General features: G+C 39.5%; 1 protein-coding gene across 1 annotated transcript; it reads left to right on the top strand.

Annotated features, from left to right (window-relative positions):
* Positions 1 to 9,784: 9,784 nt before the first annotated feature.
* On the top strand, positions 9,785 to 16,591 carry LOC113073836 (serine/arginine repetitive matrix protein 2-like). Its single transcript, XM_026246588.1, has 3 exons — positions 9,785 to 9,967; positions 11,600 to 11,832; positions 12,806 to 16,591. Exons 1-3 carry the CDS (start codon positions 9,823 to 9,825, stop codon positions 15,842 to 15,844), a joined length of 3,417 nt encoding a protein of 1,138 aa, XP_026102373.1. The 5' UTR covers positions 9,785 to 9,822; the 3' UTR covers positions 15,845 to 16,591.
* Positions 16,592 to 17,331: the final 740 nt, after the last annotated feature.

Below are 17,331 nucleotides of genomic sequence, written 5' to 3'. Positions count from 1 at the left end.
AGCTCTCGCTTTTAGGCAAGGCAAGGTAAGTTTATTTATAAAGCACAAATATTAATTCAAAGTGCTTTACATAAAATAATGTTTGTTACAAGATCCAAGATAGCGACACGGTTGGACGCAGCGGCTACTCCGGGTCCCGAAAACTGTGTTTTTATCTGTTAGTCTTGTTTCCTCATCTTCGAACAGTCTCATCTTATCGCAAAAATCATCGGATATAAACATTCTGAAACACATCTATGATTGACAGAGACTTCTGGAAATTGGCAGTGTGTACAAACATAAGCTTTCAGCCGGTGACTACTGAGAAGCTACGAGCCTCTGTCTGCTGCTGAAGTTCAAAACCCTGAGACCGCGGCCTGGCCTACTGACGCTACCCGCACAAAACGTTGACGGTGTGAGAGGGTACAGAAGCATGGCAAGCATGGAGACACACGAGCTAGGCTATAGGCTAACTCCATTAGACCAGCAATTCCATCACTCATGCTCACAAACACTCCCTCTCTGGAAAATAAACTGGACTTAGTCGGCCTACACAACATGAGACAAGGGTATGTTGTGTGTTTGTTTTCACTGAAACATGGCTAAATGACACCATCCTCAGACTCCGCTATTCAGCTGCACCGGACTTGCCTGCTACCGAACGGACAGAGACACAGCACTGTCTGTTTTGGCCAGCACTTGACCAACTAATACTAGCACTTTTTTTTTTCTTGTTTATCCTATTCTTGGGGGGGGGGGGGGGGGGGGGGGATCGTAGCTACGGGTTCTGTGTTAGACTAACTGAGACTTGACATGGCACTTATATACTGTTGTCATTCTCTCATTGGTCTGATTGGTTCTATTGTGTTCTCATTTGTAAATCGCTTTGGATTAAAGCGTCTGCTAGATGATTAAATGTAAATGTAAACAACCGCGGGGTGGCTTTTGTGTGTGTACGTCCGTTCTATCTGCCATGGCAGTTCACGGCCATTTTTATTGTCACAGCCTACATTTCCCCATGTGCAAACGCCAAGGACGTGCTTTGTGAGCTGTAACAGCACCATCAGCAATCAAAAAATAAATAACCCAGACGGATTTTCGACGTTATAGCTGGTGACTTCAACCACGCAAACTTAAAGACAGTTTCGCCAAAGTTCTACTACCAACATGTGAACTTTGCAACAAGGAAAAAAAAAAAAAACACACTGGACTTTGTCTACACAACAGAAAAGGCAGCATACAAGGCTGTACCCTGCCACTATTTAGGGTACTGGGATCACATATCTGTTATGCTAATTCCAGTTCAAAGACTCATCTCAATTTGGCCAGATGAATGGCATCCACCTACAATAATGACACAGACCGGAAGGAATACACTGAAACAGTGAAGCCGTGGATTGACAGCAGAGAGTTCGTGGACTCCTAAAGACCAGAGATGAAGCATTCAGATCAGGAGATAAAGCAGACCTCAAAACAGCAAAAGCCAATCTGTCCTGTGGCAACAAAAATGCAAAACAGTCATATGCTAAAAAAAAAAAAAAAAAAAAAATCAACAATCACTTCACAGATAGCAGAGATACATAGAGCCTATTGCAAGCCATTCAGACCATCACAGACTACAAGCCCCTGACACAGGCCTGTGACAGTGACACAATCCCTCCTGGATGCACTCAACCACTTTTATTCATGGTTTGAACAAGCAGAATGAAACACCTGCACAAAACTGCCCATACCTCCAACGACCAGGCGCTCTGTCTGTCTCCAGTTGACGTTAGGAAGACCCTTCATCTAGGATTAACCCGGACAAGGCTGCAGGTCCCGACAACTTACCTGGCCGGTGTACAGAAAGACTGTGCTGCACAGCTTAAAGATGTTCCTAACAGATATCTTCAACACCTCGCTGAGGCCAGACAAGTCATCCGCCATCCATAGCAATCATACCGGCTACCAAAGAAATCACTTGTGTCATGTCTAAACAACTACCATGCATAGCACTGACTCCAATTATGATGAAGTGCAAAAATCCCACAACAGCTCATTAATAAATTAAACTTGTTTGGCCTAAATACTTCCTCTGTAATTGGATCCTGGACTTTCTAACTGGAAGTCATCAGTCAGCTACGACACCTCTAGCACAACCACACTGAGCACAGGTGTGCTCCACAAGGCTGTGTGCTTAGCCCCTGCTCTTCACGCTGCTGACCCATGACTGCACTGCCAAGTTCAGCTCCAACCACATCATTAAGTTCGCGGATGACACAATTGTGGTAGGTTAAACATAAATTGTAAGGCCAAACAAAGGTGATTGAACTCCAAGATGAAAATAACAGCATTTCAACGACACGGCGACAAATACACTCTACAAACACAACTCTTTCTCTTCTCTGTTGGAGCGCAACAACACCACGCCCCCTACACTGCCACTCTGAGAGGCTTTTTTTATACCCAATCATGTTGCCAATTGACCTAATAAGTTGCAAATTCGTCCTCCAGCTGTTCCTTATATGTACATTTAACTTTTCCGGCCTCTTATTGCTACCTGTCCCAACTTTTTTGGAATGTGAAGCTCTCGTGAAATCCAAAATGAGCCAATATTTGGCATGACATTTCAAAATGCCTCACTTTCAACATATATTTGATATGTTATCTATATTCTATTGTGAATAAAATATAAGTTTAAGATTTGTAAATTATTCCATTCCTTTTTTACTCACAATTTGTATAGTGTCCCAACTTTTTTGGAATCTGTTTTTATTAAAATACTGCTATTCAGGTCTATAACTCCTCCCCGAACTTCCCTCTGCCCTGTATCTTAGTCTCTCATTGGCTGTAGGTCATCACTCTGATAATTTGCCAGAATCAGAATTTAAGCAAATATCATTTATTATCTTAATGAGTGCTGCTCTGTGCTGTGATGCAGTCGGAAACCAGATTTGAAAATTGTCCAGGTATCCATTTGAGTTTAAGTATTTGTTCAGCTGATTAAAGACTACCTTTTCAATTATCTTGCCTATAAAAGGAAGATTTGATATTGGTCTATAGTTTCTCAATATGGTGTTATCAAGATTGCTCTTTTTCAGAAGGGAGTTAACTGCAGTTTTCAGGGAGTTTGAAAAAGATCCAGAAAGAAGTGAGGCATTCACCACTTCTTAGAGGTCTGCTTCTTAACAGTTAAGCACCCTTTTGAAAAAAATATGTGTGAAGTGTGTCAAGATAGCAGGTTGACAATTTGAGGTGCTGTACTATTTCTTCCAAAATTTTGCTACCAGTTTCTTCGAAGGCAGACATAGTATCTTATTTTTGATATTGCAATCAAATGTGTCTGACCTCTGCATAACTTGGGGATGTGCTAATCACCTTCCTGAAATCATCGATCTTCTCAGAAAAGAAGGAATCAAACTCCTCACACTTTCTGATGGAGAGCATTTCACTGGCAATCTGACTTTGGTTTTTGGGGTTTGTCAGTGTCTCAACAGTAGCAAAAAGAGTGTGAGTGTTGTTTAAATTACTTAAAAGTTAAGTTACATTTGCTCAGCTTTTCTGCATTGCCTTTTCATACTCTGTACTGCGGTTGATTTTCTTCAAGCTGATTACTGTCTGCTTGTCTTCTTGCTTACTTTCACAGGAGCTATGTCATCAATAACATTGTTAACTTTTGAGTTAAAGGAATCAAGGAGAAAATCAACAGAGTCTGCAGAAATGCTTGGTTTTAGAGATATAGCCTCCATAAATAGCACAGTGTTTTCATTAATGCATCTCTTTCTGACAGAGACAGATTTAGATTCAGTGGTAGCAGAGATCAATATATATATAAAAAAATATAGAAGGGATCAAAAGTGATTTTATCCAAAGTGACTTATAAATCACAAGCAATTTGCCATAACAGGGCAGTCTTTTTAAATGTTCAGGGGAACTTATACTACCGTTCAGTACTTTTTATATAACAAGGATGCATCAAATCTTTCCAAATTTAAGACCTTTACATTATTTCAAATGAATGCTGTTTTTAAATATATGCTTTTAAATATTCTACTTGTCAAAAAATGTAGCATGGTTTCCGCAAAAATATTAACATCTGTTTTTAGCATTGATGTCAGTAAGAGATGTTTCTTGAGCAACAAATCAGCATATTAGAATGATTTCTGTGGGATCATGTGTCAGTCAGTGATGACTGGAGTAATGATGCTGAAAATTCAGCTTTGGAATAAAAACTCATCAAATGATTAAATTACATTTTTAAATATCTGAAATTATAAATCAGTTACTTAATTGATAACTTAATTGTGATAATATTTCACAATATTTGTGTTTTTATTGTAAATATACTGTTGTTGTTTTCTTTATAAGACTAATGCAGTCTTATTGTAGCATAAGATACTAATGAAAAACTATGTGTACTAAAAAAATAAATTTATTTTGCCTGTTCTAATTATTATTATTTTTAATGTTTTTCTTTCTTTTCTTTTTTTACACAATATATTTAAAACTTCCCAAATGACTTGCTCTGACTTGTTTTTAGTGTAAATATATCTGTTCAAGTTTAATGCTGTCACACTAAATATGATCTTTGTTGTTTTTTATGCCATATAAAATGCTGCTCTAAATACAAAAACAAATTCATATAGTTGGATGGTTGGTGTATAATTCAAATCTAGACACTAGTGTCATTACTTTAATGCATTAATATGAAAGGCTTAATAATCACACCTGCTTTTATAACTGTCATGATACACTGTTGAGGGAACACGCTGGATTCAGGAGTAAACATTTAACAGCTTTTTAATCAAGGAAACACCTGGGAATAATTCATAACAGGAGGCTTGATCAGCACACATAGACAACAAGTAGACCCAACAGAGACTGACTGCACAGACTAGGACTTAAGGACGATTGGGGAAACACAGGAGCATGGGATGCCCAATCAAACTAAAAAGACAGAACGCGGACAGGAACAAGACCAAATAATAATAATAGGATATACATATGAAAGATGTTGCATTATTTGTCTACCAGATAATCAAAATGAACGCAGTGTCTAAAAATCCTTGTAAAAGTTAAAGATATTCAGTGAAAATTGTTCGGCAGTGTTTTACAAATAACTGATACATATGCATAAAACACAAATTTCTTCTTGGCAAGTCGCGATAGCTGGTGTTGTTCATTGCTTAGGCATCGACCAATAAAATGTCTTCATTCGCACCAAAGCCTCGCCCCTGGCTCTGCTCTCTCACCTGCATAACAAGTGCACAAGTGATTTTGCAACTGGAATAGTGCAAAAGGGTAGCAAAAGTCAGAGCGCTAGGATTTGAAGTTGTATTGCCAGATCTGAGAGGTTTTAAAGTGCCGACTTGACGTGTGCAGCCGAAACTGAAAGTAAAGCGCAAAAGTAAATATGTCTTAAACATTTGTGTATGTAATTTTCTTCATGTGAATGTCATTCTACACATTTGCAACTATTAATCTACAACTTCCAATTCAAAAACACTGGTGTTTTGATCACTGTCTGTGAGTGCAAATTGAAAGATTTCAGCTTTTCACATCAGAGCTATGAGTGTAAATTTCAACTTACAAATACTAATGTTAATATGAAGTTCTCACATTCAGATCAATAAGCTCTCGACTTTTGCTACTGTATTATCTTCATACCATGATTGTTCCAGAATTAATAAACAGTAGTGTGGTGTCACTTATACTGCTCACTGCCCAATGATCTGTGTGCACAGATGTGTGTGTCTACGGCTGTCCTATCTAAAGCTCAAGTCACTGCATTATGCATACAAAGGGCATGAATAAGCATCCCATTGCAAAAAAGGTTATGTTTGGGGCTAGAATGTCCAATGGCAGTGTTTAGGCTTTACATTTGCACGTCATCCATAAGCACTTGGTTTGTGTAATAGTTGTAGCCTGCAGAGTGAGACTTTAAATTTCAAGCTGTGCAATGCAAGGCAGGCCTGCCAGCCCATAAGTCAACAAGTCAGGTCTCCAGCTAGGTGATATCTGATTCTCAGAGGCACTTGTTACCTCAACAGCCTGCCTACTGCTTTTACTGCCTTCCTATTTTACTTGGGTTGCACTGTGGGCCAGTGTGCTGTCATACACCTGTCTGTGTATGTTCTGGTTCATTTGGTTTCACCCTTACTGAAATGTGTGACTCATTTGCCCCCAAGGGCTCTGTTTTGTTGGATACAATGCTTCTGACAAAAGCTGCCACCTTGAATGCTAATGTGGTGCTTTCTGGTCTTGGAGGGCCAAGTTGAGCTTGTTAATAACCTCAAGGTGTGCTAAGCAGGAGGGTTGAAGAGTAGCCAGTAATAAGCTGTCAATTTAATTTTTGCTGCAAAGGTTGACATGTTACAAGGAGGGAAAAATATGATCAAAGAAAAGAGACATACCAGTTCACCTGACTCAGATAAGGCAGAAAGCTTTCTTGAATTCTGAAAAGCAACTTACTTTTATGTCTTTACTGTAAGCAATTCACCTGCTGATTATTTAGCAGTGTGAATATGGAGTTATAAGATTAAAGTGAAAAGTGTTAAAGAAAAATCGCATTATTTGAAAAGAGAATGGCACCTTTTTATAATGCAGCAATTTCAGTCTGATTGCTTAGAAAAGTAATTGCTCAAAATGCTGTATTCTAAGCATCACATTTCAAGCTGTTACTCAACTGTCTCCACCATGGAAGAAATGTGTATTTGTGACTGCACAGACAAAACTTGGAATTATTATTATTATTTTTTTTACATCAGGTTTATTTGAAGACCAGTGTATGCACAATTAGCTCTCCTAGTATGTGCTTCTCATTTCAGCAAAGCAAGCAGCCAGACAATATCAACACTCTTTGGAGTGCTTGTGCGCATATATTATCACATTTATGGCAAAGAAACTACATGATGAGGTATTTGAGTATCCACCTGCATATAAAACAGAGTATGTATGCATGTAGTAACTGTTTCTTTGATGCTTATTAATGCATACCTAGTACCTTATAATGACATATCTTCACACTTTCTATAGATTTATCTCTGTATTTTTATGAAGTGAAAACACATAAATGCAGTTATTTATTGAAATGCATTTTCAGTGCACCTGACGTATCTGTTTTAAATGTCCTCGAGAAACTTGATTTTTAATGCAAATAATAGATAAAAGTAACCTTTAAGTAGTAATTTAAAACTGTGATTTTATTTATTTTCTAAATGGTGCTGCACATGGCTGCCTCGGTTTGTAAGTCCTTGGTACTGTTACTATTTTTCTTTGTTTGTCCTGTTTTAAGTAATTTTTTTTTCCAATCAGCTTTACTAAAGATGAGCTCTTAGACATCAGTAATGGCATGCCAAATAATTTTTTGCCAACTTTTGATCATTAAGACATTTTACTGGATATTTCAGTTAGAGGAGCTGTGATCCTATAGAAGTGCTCCAAGTGAAACAAATGAGAGAAGTGGTGTGCTCATAAAATTCCGAATTGAGCAGCTTGCTGTCTGGAGCAGTCACAACAACCTGGAACTGAACATGCTTAAAACTGTGAAGATGACTATGGACTTTAAGAGTAACCCCCTGCACTCCCCCTTCCACCATCATGAATAGCATTGTGGCAGTTGTGGAGTCATTCAGATTCCTGGGCACCACCATCTCACAGGACCTGAAGTGGGACAATCACATTGATTCCATTGTAAAAAAGGCCCAGTAGAGGATGTACTTCCTTCGTCAGCTGAAAAAGTTCAACCTTCCATAGGCGCAGATGACAGTTTTACTCAGCTGTTATTGAGTCGGTTCTGTGCACTTCACTAACTGTCTGGCAGACAGTTACAGATCTCTGTGCACTAGAACATCTAGGCCTAAGAAGTTTATTTTTATGTTTTTACAGCTTAAGCCTAGTACATGGCTACTATATGGCTTAAAACATCGGCAGATCGCTGTGCTATTTACATTTATAGTGATATCGTTGACTTGATTGCAAATGATTGCACAGATGCTATTTAAACTGAACTGAGATGATGACATCACTGAATTCAATGATGAACTGCCTTAACTGTCATTTTGCATTTTTGACACACTGTTTTTGGTATTCCATATTGGTACTTTTAGGTTCCAATATGCTTTGACGCAATCTTTTTTGTTTAAAGCGGTATATAAATAAAAGTGTCTTGCCTTGGAAGTTGTCGTGGTGTTCACATTACGCGACACTACATAAATGATCCGCAACAGGGGGCCACACAATACAGCAGCTGACAACAACCCTGTCACCCAGTGACTCTACACGGACCCTAAACCACATTTTGTTACAAAAATACACATGAGAAGTGGAATGGGAATGACACAAGTGAAACAGGAGTTGTTCCTTTGGAAAATGGACGTTGAGAAGAAATCAGTGCTGCAAACTGTTTGCGTAATGATCTGTTCTGAAAAATGTTGCTCCATTTCTTGTGTCCAAACTTTTTTTAAAGCCATGTTGCTGCTTCTGTTTTGTTTCTGCTGATAGTTGCTCTCTCATTGGCTGTAGCTCGTCGGGACACCTGACACAACGTTATGTCGAGTCGGCCGACCATTCCAGATATTTAGCTTGCTAGATATTTGTTTGCCGTCTGAGAGGGGTCGGCAATGCATCAGTGAGACTCTTTTAAGTGTCGTTGAGGATTTCACACATAAAGATTGTAGAGTGCTGATAACCCGCTGATACTGTACTAAAAATTCCAGATGTATACACATTATTGTTTTTTATTTTTATTTTTTTCCTTAGTCTTATTTAAATGTTATTTCTGATCTCAATGTCATATATTTATGTATGTATGTATGTACCAAGAACTCCTAAAAACACAACAAATTCCTTGTGTGTTTGCACACCCTTGGCGAATAAAGCTAATTCTGATTGTTATATTTGCAAAATCCAAACAAAGTCATACAAATTCCTTAGCTGAGGAATAGCCTAGCGAAATGACTGGCCATTTTGTGAAAAAAATAATGATAAATAAAGAAATATATATATATAAATATATATAATATTTCTTTATTAACCACAAATGCTTGTCTTGCATTAGCGCGACCCCATGCATTATATAGTCACGTTGAAAAGGTTGATGTAGGAGGAAGTACCAACCCAGTGTTTGCAAAGTGAACATGCAAAGAAAGTCAAAAACCCTTTACAAAAAAGGTAAAACAATGATTTGTCACATGTTTGTTTCCATTTAGGTCATTTGTGGTTAAAAAGAATATACTTTTTTTTTTTTAAAGAAAATGACTGATCATTTCGCTAGATAAGACCAGCAGGGATCGTGTAGAGCCCTTTGAAGCTCCATTGAAACTGCAGTTTGTAAGTTCAAACTGTTGAGCACCACCATAGAAGTCCATTATATGGAGTAAACTCTTGGAATATTTTGCTAAAAATACTTAATTAATAAATATTACACTGGCTCTTTGTGAGTGAAACTCAAAACAAACTTGAAACTTGAAAACAAGTTGATAAAAAAGTTTCTGAAATTCATTGGTCTTTTAAGGCAATTGCCAGCAGCAATAAAGAACTTTTTGAGAGAGATTAAAAAAATAAATAAATCCCAAGTCCTAAAAAGTATTTTCAGTGCTGTTAAACCAACAAAAGCATGGTGCAGAACTAAGGTGGGTGCTTGATTGGCTTCACTAATTACAGATTACATGCTATTTAGTTAAGAAATAGGATTTCCCTGAAGATCATCCGTGTTTTTGTCTTTACATGTTACAATCAATAAAGTGATAAATAGTCTTGTGAAGTAATTTACCTATGCCTTGTTGTTGTTGTTTTTTTCCATTTCCTCTTTCTCTCTGAAGAAAACTGGATGCATTCATATATGATGCAGCTGTCCTGAATTACATGGCTCGTAAGGACGAGGGCTGCAAAGTAATGACCATTGGCTCTGGCAAAGTGTTCGCTACAACAGGATATGGCATTGCCTTACACAAAAACTCCCAATGGAAGCGGCCACTAGACCTTGCCCTCCTGCAGCTAGTAGGAGATGGTAAGAGAATTTTTACATAAAATGAATACCTAGATATACCCCAGGTGTATCTAATGGTGGATTGTTTGTGGAGTTGTAATCTCCTATACTCAGTCTCAAACCCCCAATTTTCAATATCACAAACAAACATTCCTATTGTTTGGTTTTCATAGTGAGTGAGCAGAATTTTTTTATGAGTGGTTTTACACTTGTTATTCTGATTCTCTCAGGTACCTCCACATTTCTCTGTTTCAAATATGCACATATTCACATGCTTTTATCCTGCAATGCTTGTTTTCTTTAATGAGACTTGATGAGGAACCTAGTTGCACCATAATGATCAAAGAATAAATGTGAAAGGGAGCTGGAAGAGTCTCAATGAAATATGATACATTATATTAGAAAAATTGTCACAGCAAATGAATATAATTATGAATATACAAAGCGTCACTTCATTAAATAGTGCAGTAGTCGAACACCTTGATTTTTCATTTTGACACATTCCCATTTGGATTTAAATACTAAGGGCTGATTTTGCTTGTTTGAATTAATTAATCAAATTAAAATTAGTAGGACTTCAGTTCCTATGATTAAATTTTACCTAAGCCATATATTTCAAGGCCATATTGTCATAAATTGAAACATGCAATTAACCTGCGGATCAGCACGGTTTTGTTTTTATGCTTTGTTTCATATGAAATGAGGATTTAGTGAAGGAATAATCCTCAATTTAAAGCCATCATCTAAATTTTTCATTTATCATTTATCATTTTTCTGCCAGAAACATACCCTTGTTGTGCGTTTATTTTTTCCAGTGACATTTTCACTCTAATAAATGTACTAATGGCTATTGTTGGGAGGTAGGTCCATTAGTCTAGAGCTTTCATCTCCAAACTTCTACAGGTCTGTCTTACCACAAGAGCCTCGAAACCAGGCTGTTTCAGACCTCCATTAAGCTGATATTATCCTCCATTCTCACTTACTCTGCTTCTCACTTTCCACCTCCTTGCCTTTCATGATTCTTTTCCGCAGTGTTTCATTTCCATTTTCAACTTTTTGGTAACACAGTGTAATAATAACTGAAGCTAAAGCAAGATCTTCCCTGTCTGTAGTACTGCCCGCCTGATATATCATTTAGCCGATATTATCGGCCGATATGAGCCTGCCGCCGATATATCGGTATCAGCGAATATGCAACCGATATGCTGCCAATATGAATTATTATATTTTTTTTACAGAACATATAACAGATTAAATGCTTCGGAATTCTGTAATTACTTAGTTTGTCCAGCAGAGTGTGCTCCATTGTTTGCTACTGGCGACCCAGATCGGTGAATTTGTAGAGATTTCACCCGATTCTGCTGCTTCAAATTATCCACCGGCCTCCCACAACCCAGAATTCATGCTCATGAAAGAATTTAATTGAAAAGAATACTGTACTATAATATAGCCTACACATAAAGAATATCAGCCAATATATTGGTATCCATCTTTTTTAACCCCTAATATGGATATAACCCCCCCCCCCCCCATAGCCTTTCTTTTTAATTTTTTTCCTTCTGTCCATCTGTCTTTTCCCCTGTTTGTAGGCCTATTTATCTTTCATGCTTCTTATCTCCTGTCATTGTGCACATATTTTCCTTTTTTTTTCAGATGAAATTGACATGCTTGAACGACTCTGGCTGTCTGGGATCTGCCATAATGATAAGATTGAGGTGATGAGTTCCAAGTTGGACATAGACAACATGGCGGGAGTGTTCTATATGCTTCTGGTTGCCATGGGCCTAAGTCTGCTGGTGTTTGCATGGGAACATCTTGTCTATTGGAAGCTACGCCACTGTTTGGGCCGCTCTGGAGGAATGGATTTCCTACTGGCTTTTAGTCGGGTGAGTGACCCAAATATAAGGCAAGATGATATAAATAGTAGGGCTGTCATTTGTTTTTTGATTAAAATGTTAATGCATTCAGTTCATTTTTAAGAACAGAAAGTCAAATAATATGTGTAATTATTGTTCATCAATTTGTTCTAATGGCACTCAAAATATATGTGCATGCTACCCCCACCAATGACCCACATTCCTCTGCCGATGATTACATTAACATTTTTATGAATGATGGCATTCCATTTGTGGATGATGTTTCACTTTTTGAGCTTCGGTGATAATTAAATTTCATCATATAAAGGCTGCAAATGACTTTACAATTGTTAAACGTCCCATCTGGGTTTGATTTATAAATAAATAATCTGTAGAATAATGATTTTCTCAGTCATTTAGGCCGCTGATAAATGGGAGCTCCCATAGGGAATTTTGTGCATGTGTGTGAGAAACTTTCAAAGTGGCTCCAAATTGTTTCAGTCAGTTCAGAAAGAATAAATGTGTTATTTCATACATAATATTTTAAAATGTATTTAAATGTATTTGCAAGTAAAAGGAAAGATTACTCTTTTTGCAATTCTTGTTGAGGACAAAGACTGACACACAATAATCTCTTGTAATCAGGCATTAAATCCTTAGAAGGGGACTTTGCAGCACACCCCATTATTTCCTGTCATTTGTAAAATGTGATGGCACATCCAGCATTACTATTGTGCACACAGAGGGATTTTATGAAAGCCCATAACTTCTCTCATAGTAATGAATAGGGGTGGAAAAGGATGATAGAAGATGGATCATTTATTCATTCTGTATTATCAATATCTTTGTGTACATTGTGGAAAGAATGAGAAGCACCTTAAAGCCCCTTGCAAACAACCAGACATTTTCTAAATGTCTAAATCGGGTTGTATGTCACCAAGGGGAATAGTATGATATCCTGAACTGTTTGCTAAGTAAATCTTTTCCTTGTTATCTCTTACAGGGCATGTACAGCTGCTGCAATTTTGAGGATGAAACAGCTCCTGGAGGTTCCCAAAGCACACTTACTCAATATCATCATGTCTCCATGGTTCCTCCTCCTCCACCGCCTCATGTGATCTCTACAGCTGTTGCCAATCCCCCAATCGCTATGGCACAACAACAACATCAACAGCAGCAGCAGCAGCAACAAAAGCAACACCACCAGCAGCCACCGGTATACAATGCTCTTCTTCCTGGCAACCCTCCTTCAGGTGGACATTCTGGAATGGCATTAGGGCCATTGAACAGTCCCATTCTTGGAGCACCCATGCCTTGCTCTACATTCCTACCAAGGCATGATCGTCGTTTGGCTGTTGTGAATCGGTGGACACATCCAAATGTGGGCCCTGAGAAGCCTGGTGGTGTGAACAGTGGGAAAACAGACTTAACACAATTCCAAGGCATGCCCCCTTACTGGGGTGCAGGAATAAGAGGAGGAGAGGGGGGTCTGAATGAGTACAAGAGATACTATGGGCCAATTGATCCAGAAGGCTTAGGGGTCTCTGCTGAACCTCAAAACATAGGCACCCAAACTCCAAAAACTAAGCACCGGGGGACAAAATCCTCTGGAAACCCACGGTTACCTACTAAAGGTCAAGCCTCTGGACACTTACCAATTAACCCTGCTTTGCCACATCCCTCTCCACCTCTGCAATCTATCTGGAGGAGAAGCAGCTTCTCAAAAAGGAAGGGTTCAGGGGGGCCACTCTATGAAAACATCCTTCCATTCGGTAGGAGAGGTGGTGGCAGATATGGAATGAGGGATGGTGGTGGGAGAAGAGGACGTCGTCCTCCTCCTCTTCCTCTGCCTATACCTATGCCCCTCTCTTCTCCAACACAGACTCCACCCTCACCTTCTCCATATTTATGCTACACATCCACTTCCTCCAGCACCTCCAGCACTTCCAGTTCATCCTCTTCTTCAGAGTCAGTCTCCCGATCCAATTCTCCCTCTTCTTCATCATCATACACATCATCACAGAGCTTCAGATATCGGGCAGATGCACGAGATGCGTATGAGGACTATGACACAGATGAGCTAACGGAGGAGTCAAGCTTGCTTTTGGGGAGGAGAAAAAGTCATTCCCAGATATCTTTTCGATCCTTGCCTAGCAGTCCTCCAGCACCACCTATACCACCCCGTAAACCTTGCGGACAGAGGCCGCAGATTAGAGACAGAGCAGGCAGCCAGATTGCACAGCTTCAAGAGTGGTGGGCCGCTTGGGGAGAGAAAGAAAAGTGTAGAAGAGCAACTGGAGATAGAGATGTTAAGCAGGAGAAACGACATCATAAAGAAATTGAAAGAGAGAGAAAGAGGAGGAAGAAGGGTAGAAAGAAAAAGAAGAGAGAAGAGCGTGAAAAAGAAAGGGAGCGTAAAAGGCGTAAGGTGAAAAAGAAAAAGAAAAAAGATGAAAAATCAAGAAGAAGGGAGAGGGAAAAACGATCTGAACAAGAGGAAGTAGATATGGACAGGAAAGATGTCTTTGAAAAAGGAATAGCACAGGAATACTCTTCTTATCCTGCACTGAGGCGAAGCTCTTTCCGAAAAAAGAGTGAAAGCTCTACAAGGAGTTATGAGAGGGATATTATCAGAGATGGAGTAAAGAGAGATAGGGATGATCAAGGTGGAGAAGATGAAGAAGGCAGTAGAGGAATGGAAAGGCTTCAGAGAAGCCCAAAATCACAACGCCACTCCAGGCCAAGGTCCAACAACAAGAATTTTTCTTGCTCAAACAAAACTTCTTCAACCGTTAAATTTTGGAGTAGCAGAAACCCAACTTCCGATTCACCATCATCATTTGTACCCTTGCTTCCCATATATAAAAGACGAAAGTCTGTAGGAGCTGAGAGAAATGAGCAAGAAAGAGGTGGAGAAAATCACCCACTTTTGGGAAAAAACAAGAGAGTTAAGCCTTGCTCGAGAGAAGGCCTGTCATTTCATGAATGGGATTCCAAGGAAGAAGAAGAAAATGAGGAGTCTGAAGTGGAAAGACATAGGCCAGAAGAACAGGGGCGACAACGAGAAAGCAGAGGAATGGACTCTGAATCCGAAAGGGATAGAGAAAAAACTGTTGAGATATACACAGATGATGAAGGTTCCTCAGGAGAGTTTGGTAAGTTTGAGAGATATTGGGAAGGTCATGAAGGAAGGGCAGTTGGAGGAATTGGAGGAGGGGGATGGTTCTTTGGCACCTACCCTGCCAGAGAAAGAGGAGGCAGCATAAACAGTAGAGATGATTCATTTTTGGGGTGGGGTGGTGGAGAAAGTAGCTTGGGTTTCAGAGCAGGAACAGGGTGGGGATCAGAAGGATTAGGATCAAATCAGTTGCCTCCAACTCCATTGACTCCCCCACCTCCTCGAAGATACTGGTCTGTTGATAAATTACCAGTGAAGACCGAAAAGAAATCTAAAAGCAGGTCTCAAGAGAAGAGTCGACTTCACACATCCTGTTCCTGCCAGTCACCCAATCACTTTGCCAGCACTCACTCTAAATGGAATCGGGTGACTTCTAGGAGTCAGGAGGAGCTACTCCCTCACTGCCATAGTTTCAGCAGCAGTGTAAGACCCAAACGGCAATCATCCAAACCGGAACGGGCTCAGAGCCAGGCAAAATCTGGAAGCCAAACCAACCTCAGTGCACAAAGACCACAACGCTCAGACTGGTCCCGACAACAGCAGTCCCCTCCTCAGAGTCTACCGCCATCTTTACCCTCTCCAGTGGTCCCTGCACTCCCAGCCCCACCCTCTTCCTCTCACCATATACATGTACCTCCACCTACCTCCTCTTCATCAGTGTCCTCCCCTTCGGTTGTCTCATCTACGCCTGGTGCCCCACAGCCCTCCTCTTTGTCCTCCTCTAGTGCTAAGCTCCAGTACCAGAAACTGCGATCGGTTCCCCAACCTCAAAGGTATCAATCCCCACATCTTCCCCTTAAAACCAAGAGCCTGTGCTCTCGTCGAGGCTCTGCCCACTTCTCCAGTGTGGAGAGTGAGGTCTGAGGAACATAATTAAATTAGGAACATCAGCAAGTAGCCCCTAGGGGCTATCAAATTACCTGCTCATGCCACAAACTGTAAACTGTTTATAGCAGTCGAGTTGGGTTGTTTCGCTGGCACCCATCTCTTGCACAAAGCTCTAATGCTCAGAGACAAACCTGGATTGGGATCTCACATAAATTGTAGCCCTTCCTCTTTACTTGTGTAAGAATGGAATACTGCCATGCTGACAAATCTTGTTGATGTTAGCGAGGCTGTTTGTATGGGATTGGCTTTGCTTTTCTTACTTCTGGCGGGCTTTAAGGTGGAGTATCAATAATGTGGGTAAATGTTATTTTTCTTGGAGTGTTTTGCTGTTCGATGGCTCTGGAATGATTTTTCAAAGGGAGATTCTGAAGTCAAAATACAAAGCCTGAACATCCCACACCCATCTTTTTTCTCTCTTGCTCTTAAAGCTCTGAATCATGATGTAATAGTTGTGTATATTCATTCAAAATATCTCAAGGGAAGCTCTCACAATGGAAAGTAGCAAACCGTTTTTCTGTTCTCAGAGAATTTTTCTTGACCTCCACCTTCCGCAAACTGACATTTAGCATTCTGTGTGTTGTTGTCAGTGTTTGTATTCCTAGCAACAGGGTAAGTTAGCCATGACTGATCACATATTGGCTTACTGAAGCTGAATGCCAAACTAAAGTCGAGCTGATGTACAGTCCTATTCCGTTGAAACCATTTCACAGGTCCTCATGTGTTTATTCTCATCCCTTGAGCAATACATAATTAACTACAAACAACATACAATACATCTATTTTATATTTAAAAGTTATTTTGTTATATGTAATATATATGTTTTGTGATCTGGTTCAAAACAGTTGTGTTGAGTTATTAAAAGAATATAAGGACTTTGCTGTAGGGCACATGCAATGTTTCAACTACCTATAATCGGTGGCAGCCCGTCCCCTCTTGACTGAATGTACATGTTGCCATGACAACACAGTGTGTTGCAACCAATACACTTTTAAGAGCGTAGCTTTCTCGAGGGTGACCTTCTCGTCAGAGTCATTTAGGGTAGCTTAGAATGCTGATGTTGAGAGTGCCAGGATGACAGGTCTAGCCATACTGCAGCACTGTACTCGCTAACAGAGATGTCAGTGAGTGATGAAAAACGTGTCAACATTTAGAGAGCGATACACAAAGGAGAGCACTGTTTACAGTTTAACACTGTGTTTTTACACCTTTTTTTACAAGCTGCTCCGCCATTTATTAGTTTTGGACATGATATCCATACTTGCTTAGCAAGTTTGCTTAAGCTGTACAAGCAGCAGCAAGTATAAACTGCTCAAATGAGAGCAAAATAGAGTTGCGGTTTTATGTATATCTGTTAAGTTAAAAAAATAAAATAAAAAAAGTCAGATCAGGTTTAAGTTACATGTGAGGAAAAGACTGATTTGCAAACCAGTCAGGTAGATCTTTGTTTAATTTAGCTTTTACC

The sequence above is a fragment of the Carassius auratus genome, unplaced genomic scaffold, assembly GCF_003368295.1.
Source record: "Carassius auratus strain Wakin unplaced genomic scaffold, ASM336829v1 scaf_tig00012944, whole genome shotgun sequence".
Classification (NCBI taxonomy): Eukaryota; Metazoa; Chordata; class Actinopteri; order Cypriniformes; family Cyprinidae; genus Carassius; species Carassius auratus.
Note: the sequence above shows the minus strand (reverse complement) of the source record. Positions and strands in the feature narration are given on the sequence as shown.

What these genes read in the sequence shown, in the direction of transcription:
- LOC113073836 (XM_026246588.1), top strand. Translation starts at nt 9,823, where the DNA reads ATGGCTCGTAAGGACGAGGGCTGCAAAGTAATGACCATTGGCTCTGGC. An exon ending in CCTGCAGCTAGTAGGAGATG is followed by an intron (nt 9,968 to 11,599) that starts GTAAGAGAATTT and finishes TTTTTTTTTCAG; the next exon opens with ATGAAATTGACATGCTTGAA. An exon ending in TCCTACTGGCTTTTAGTCGG is followed by an intron (nt 11,833 to 12,805) that starts GTGAGTGACCCA and finishes TATCTCTTACAG; the next exon opens with GGCATGTACAGCTGCTGCAA.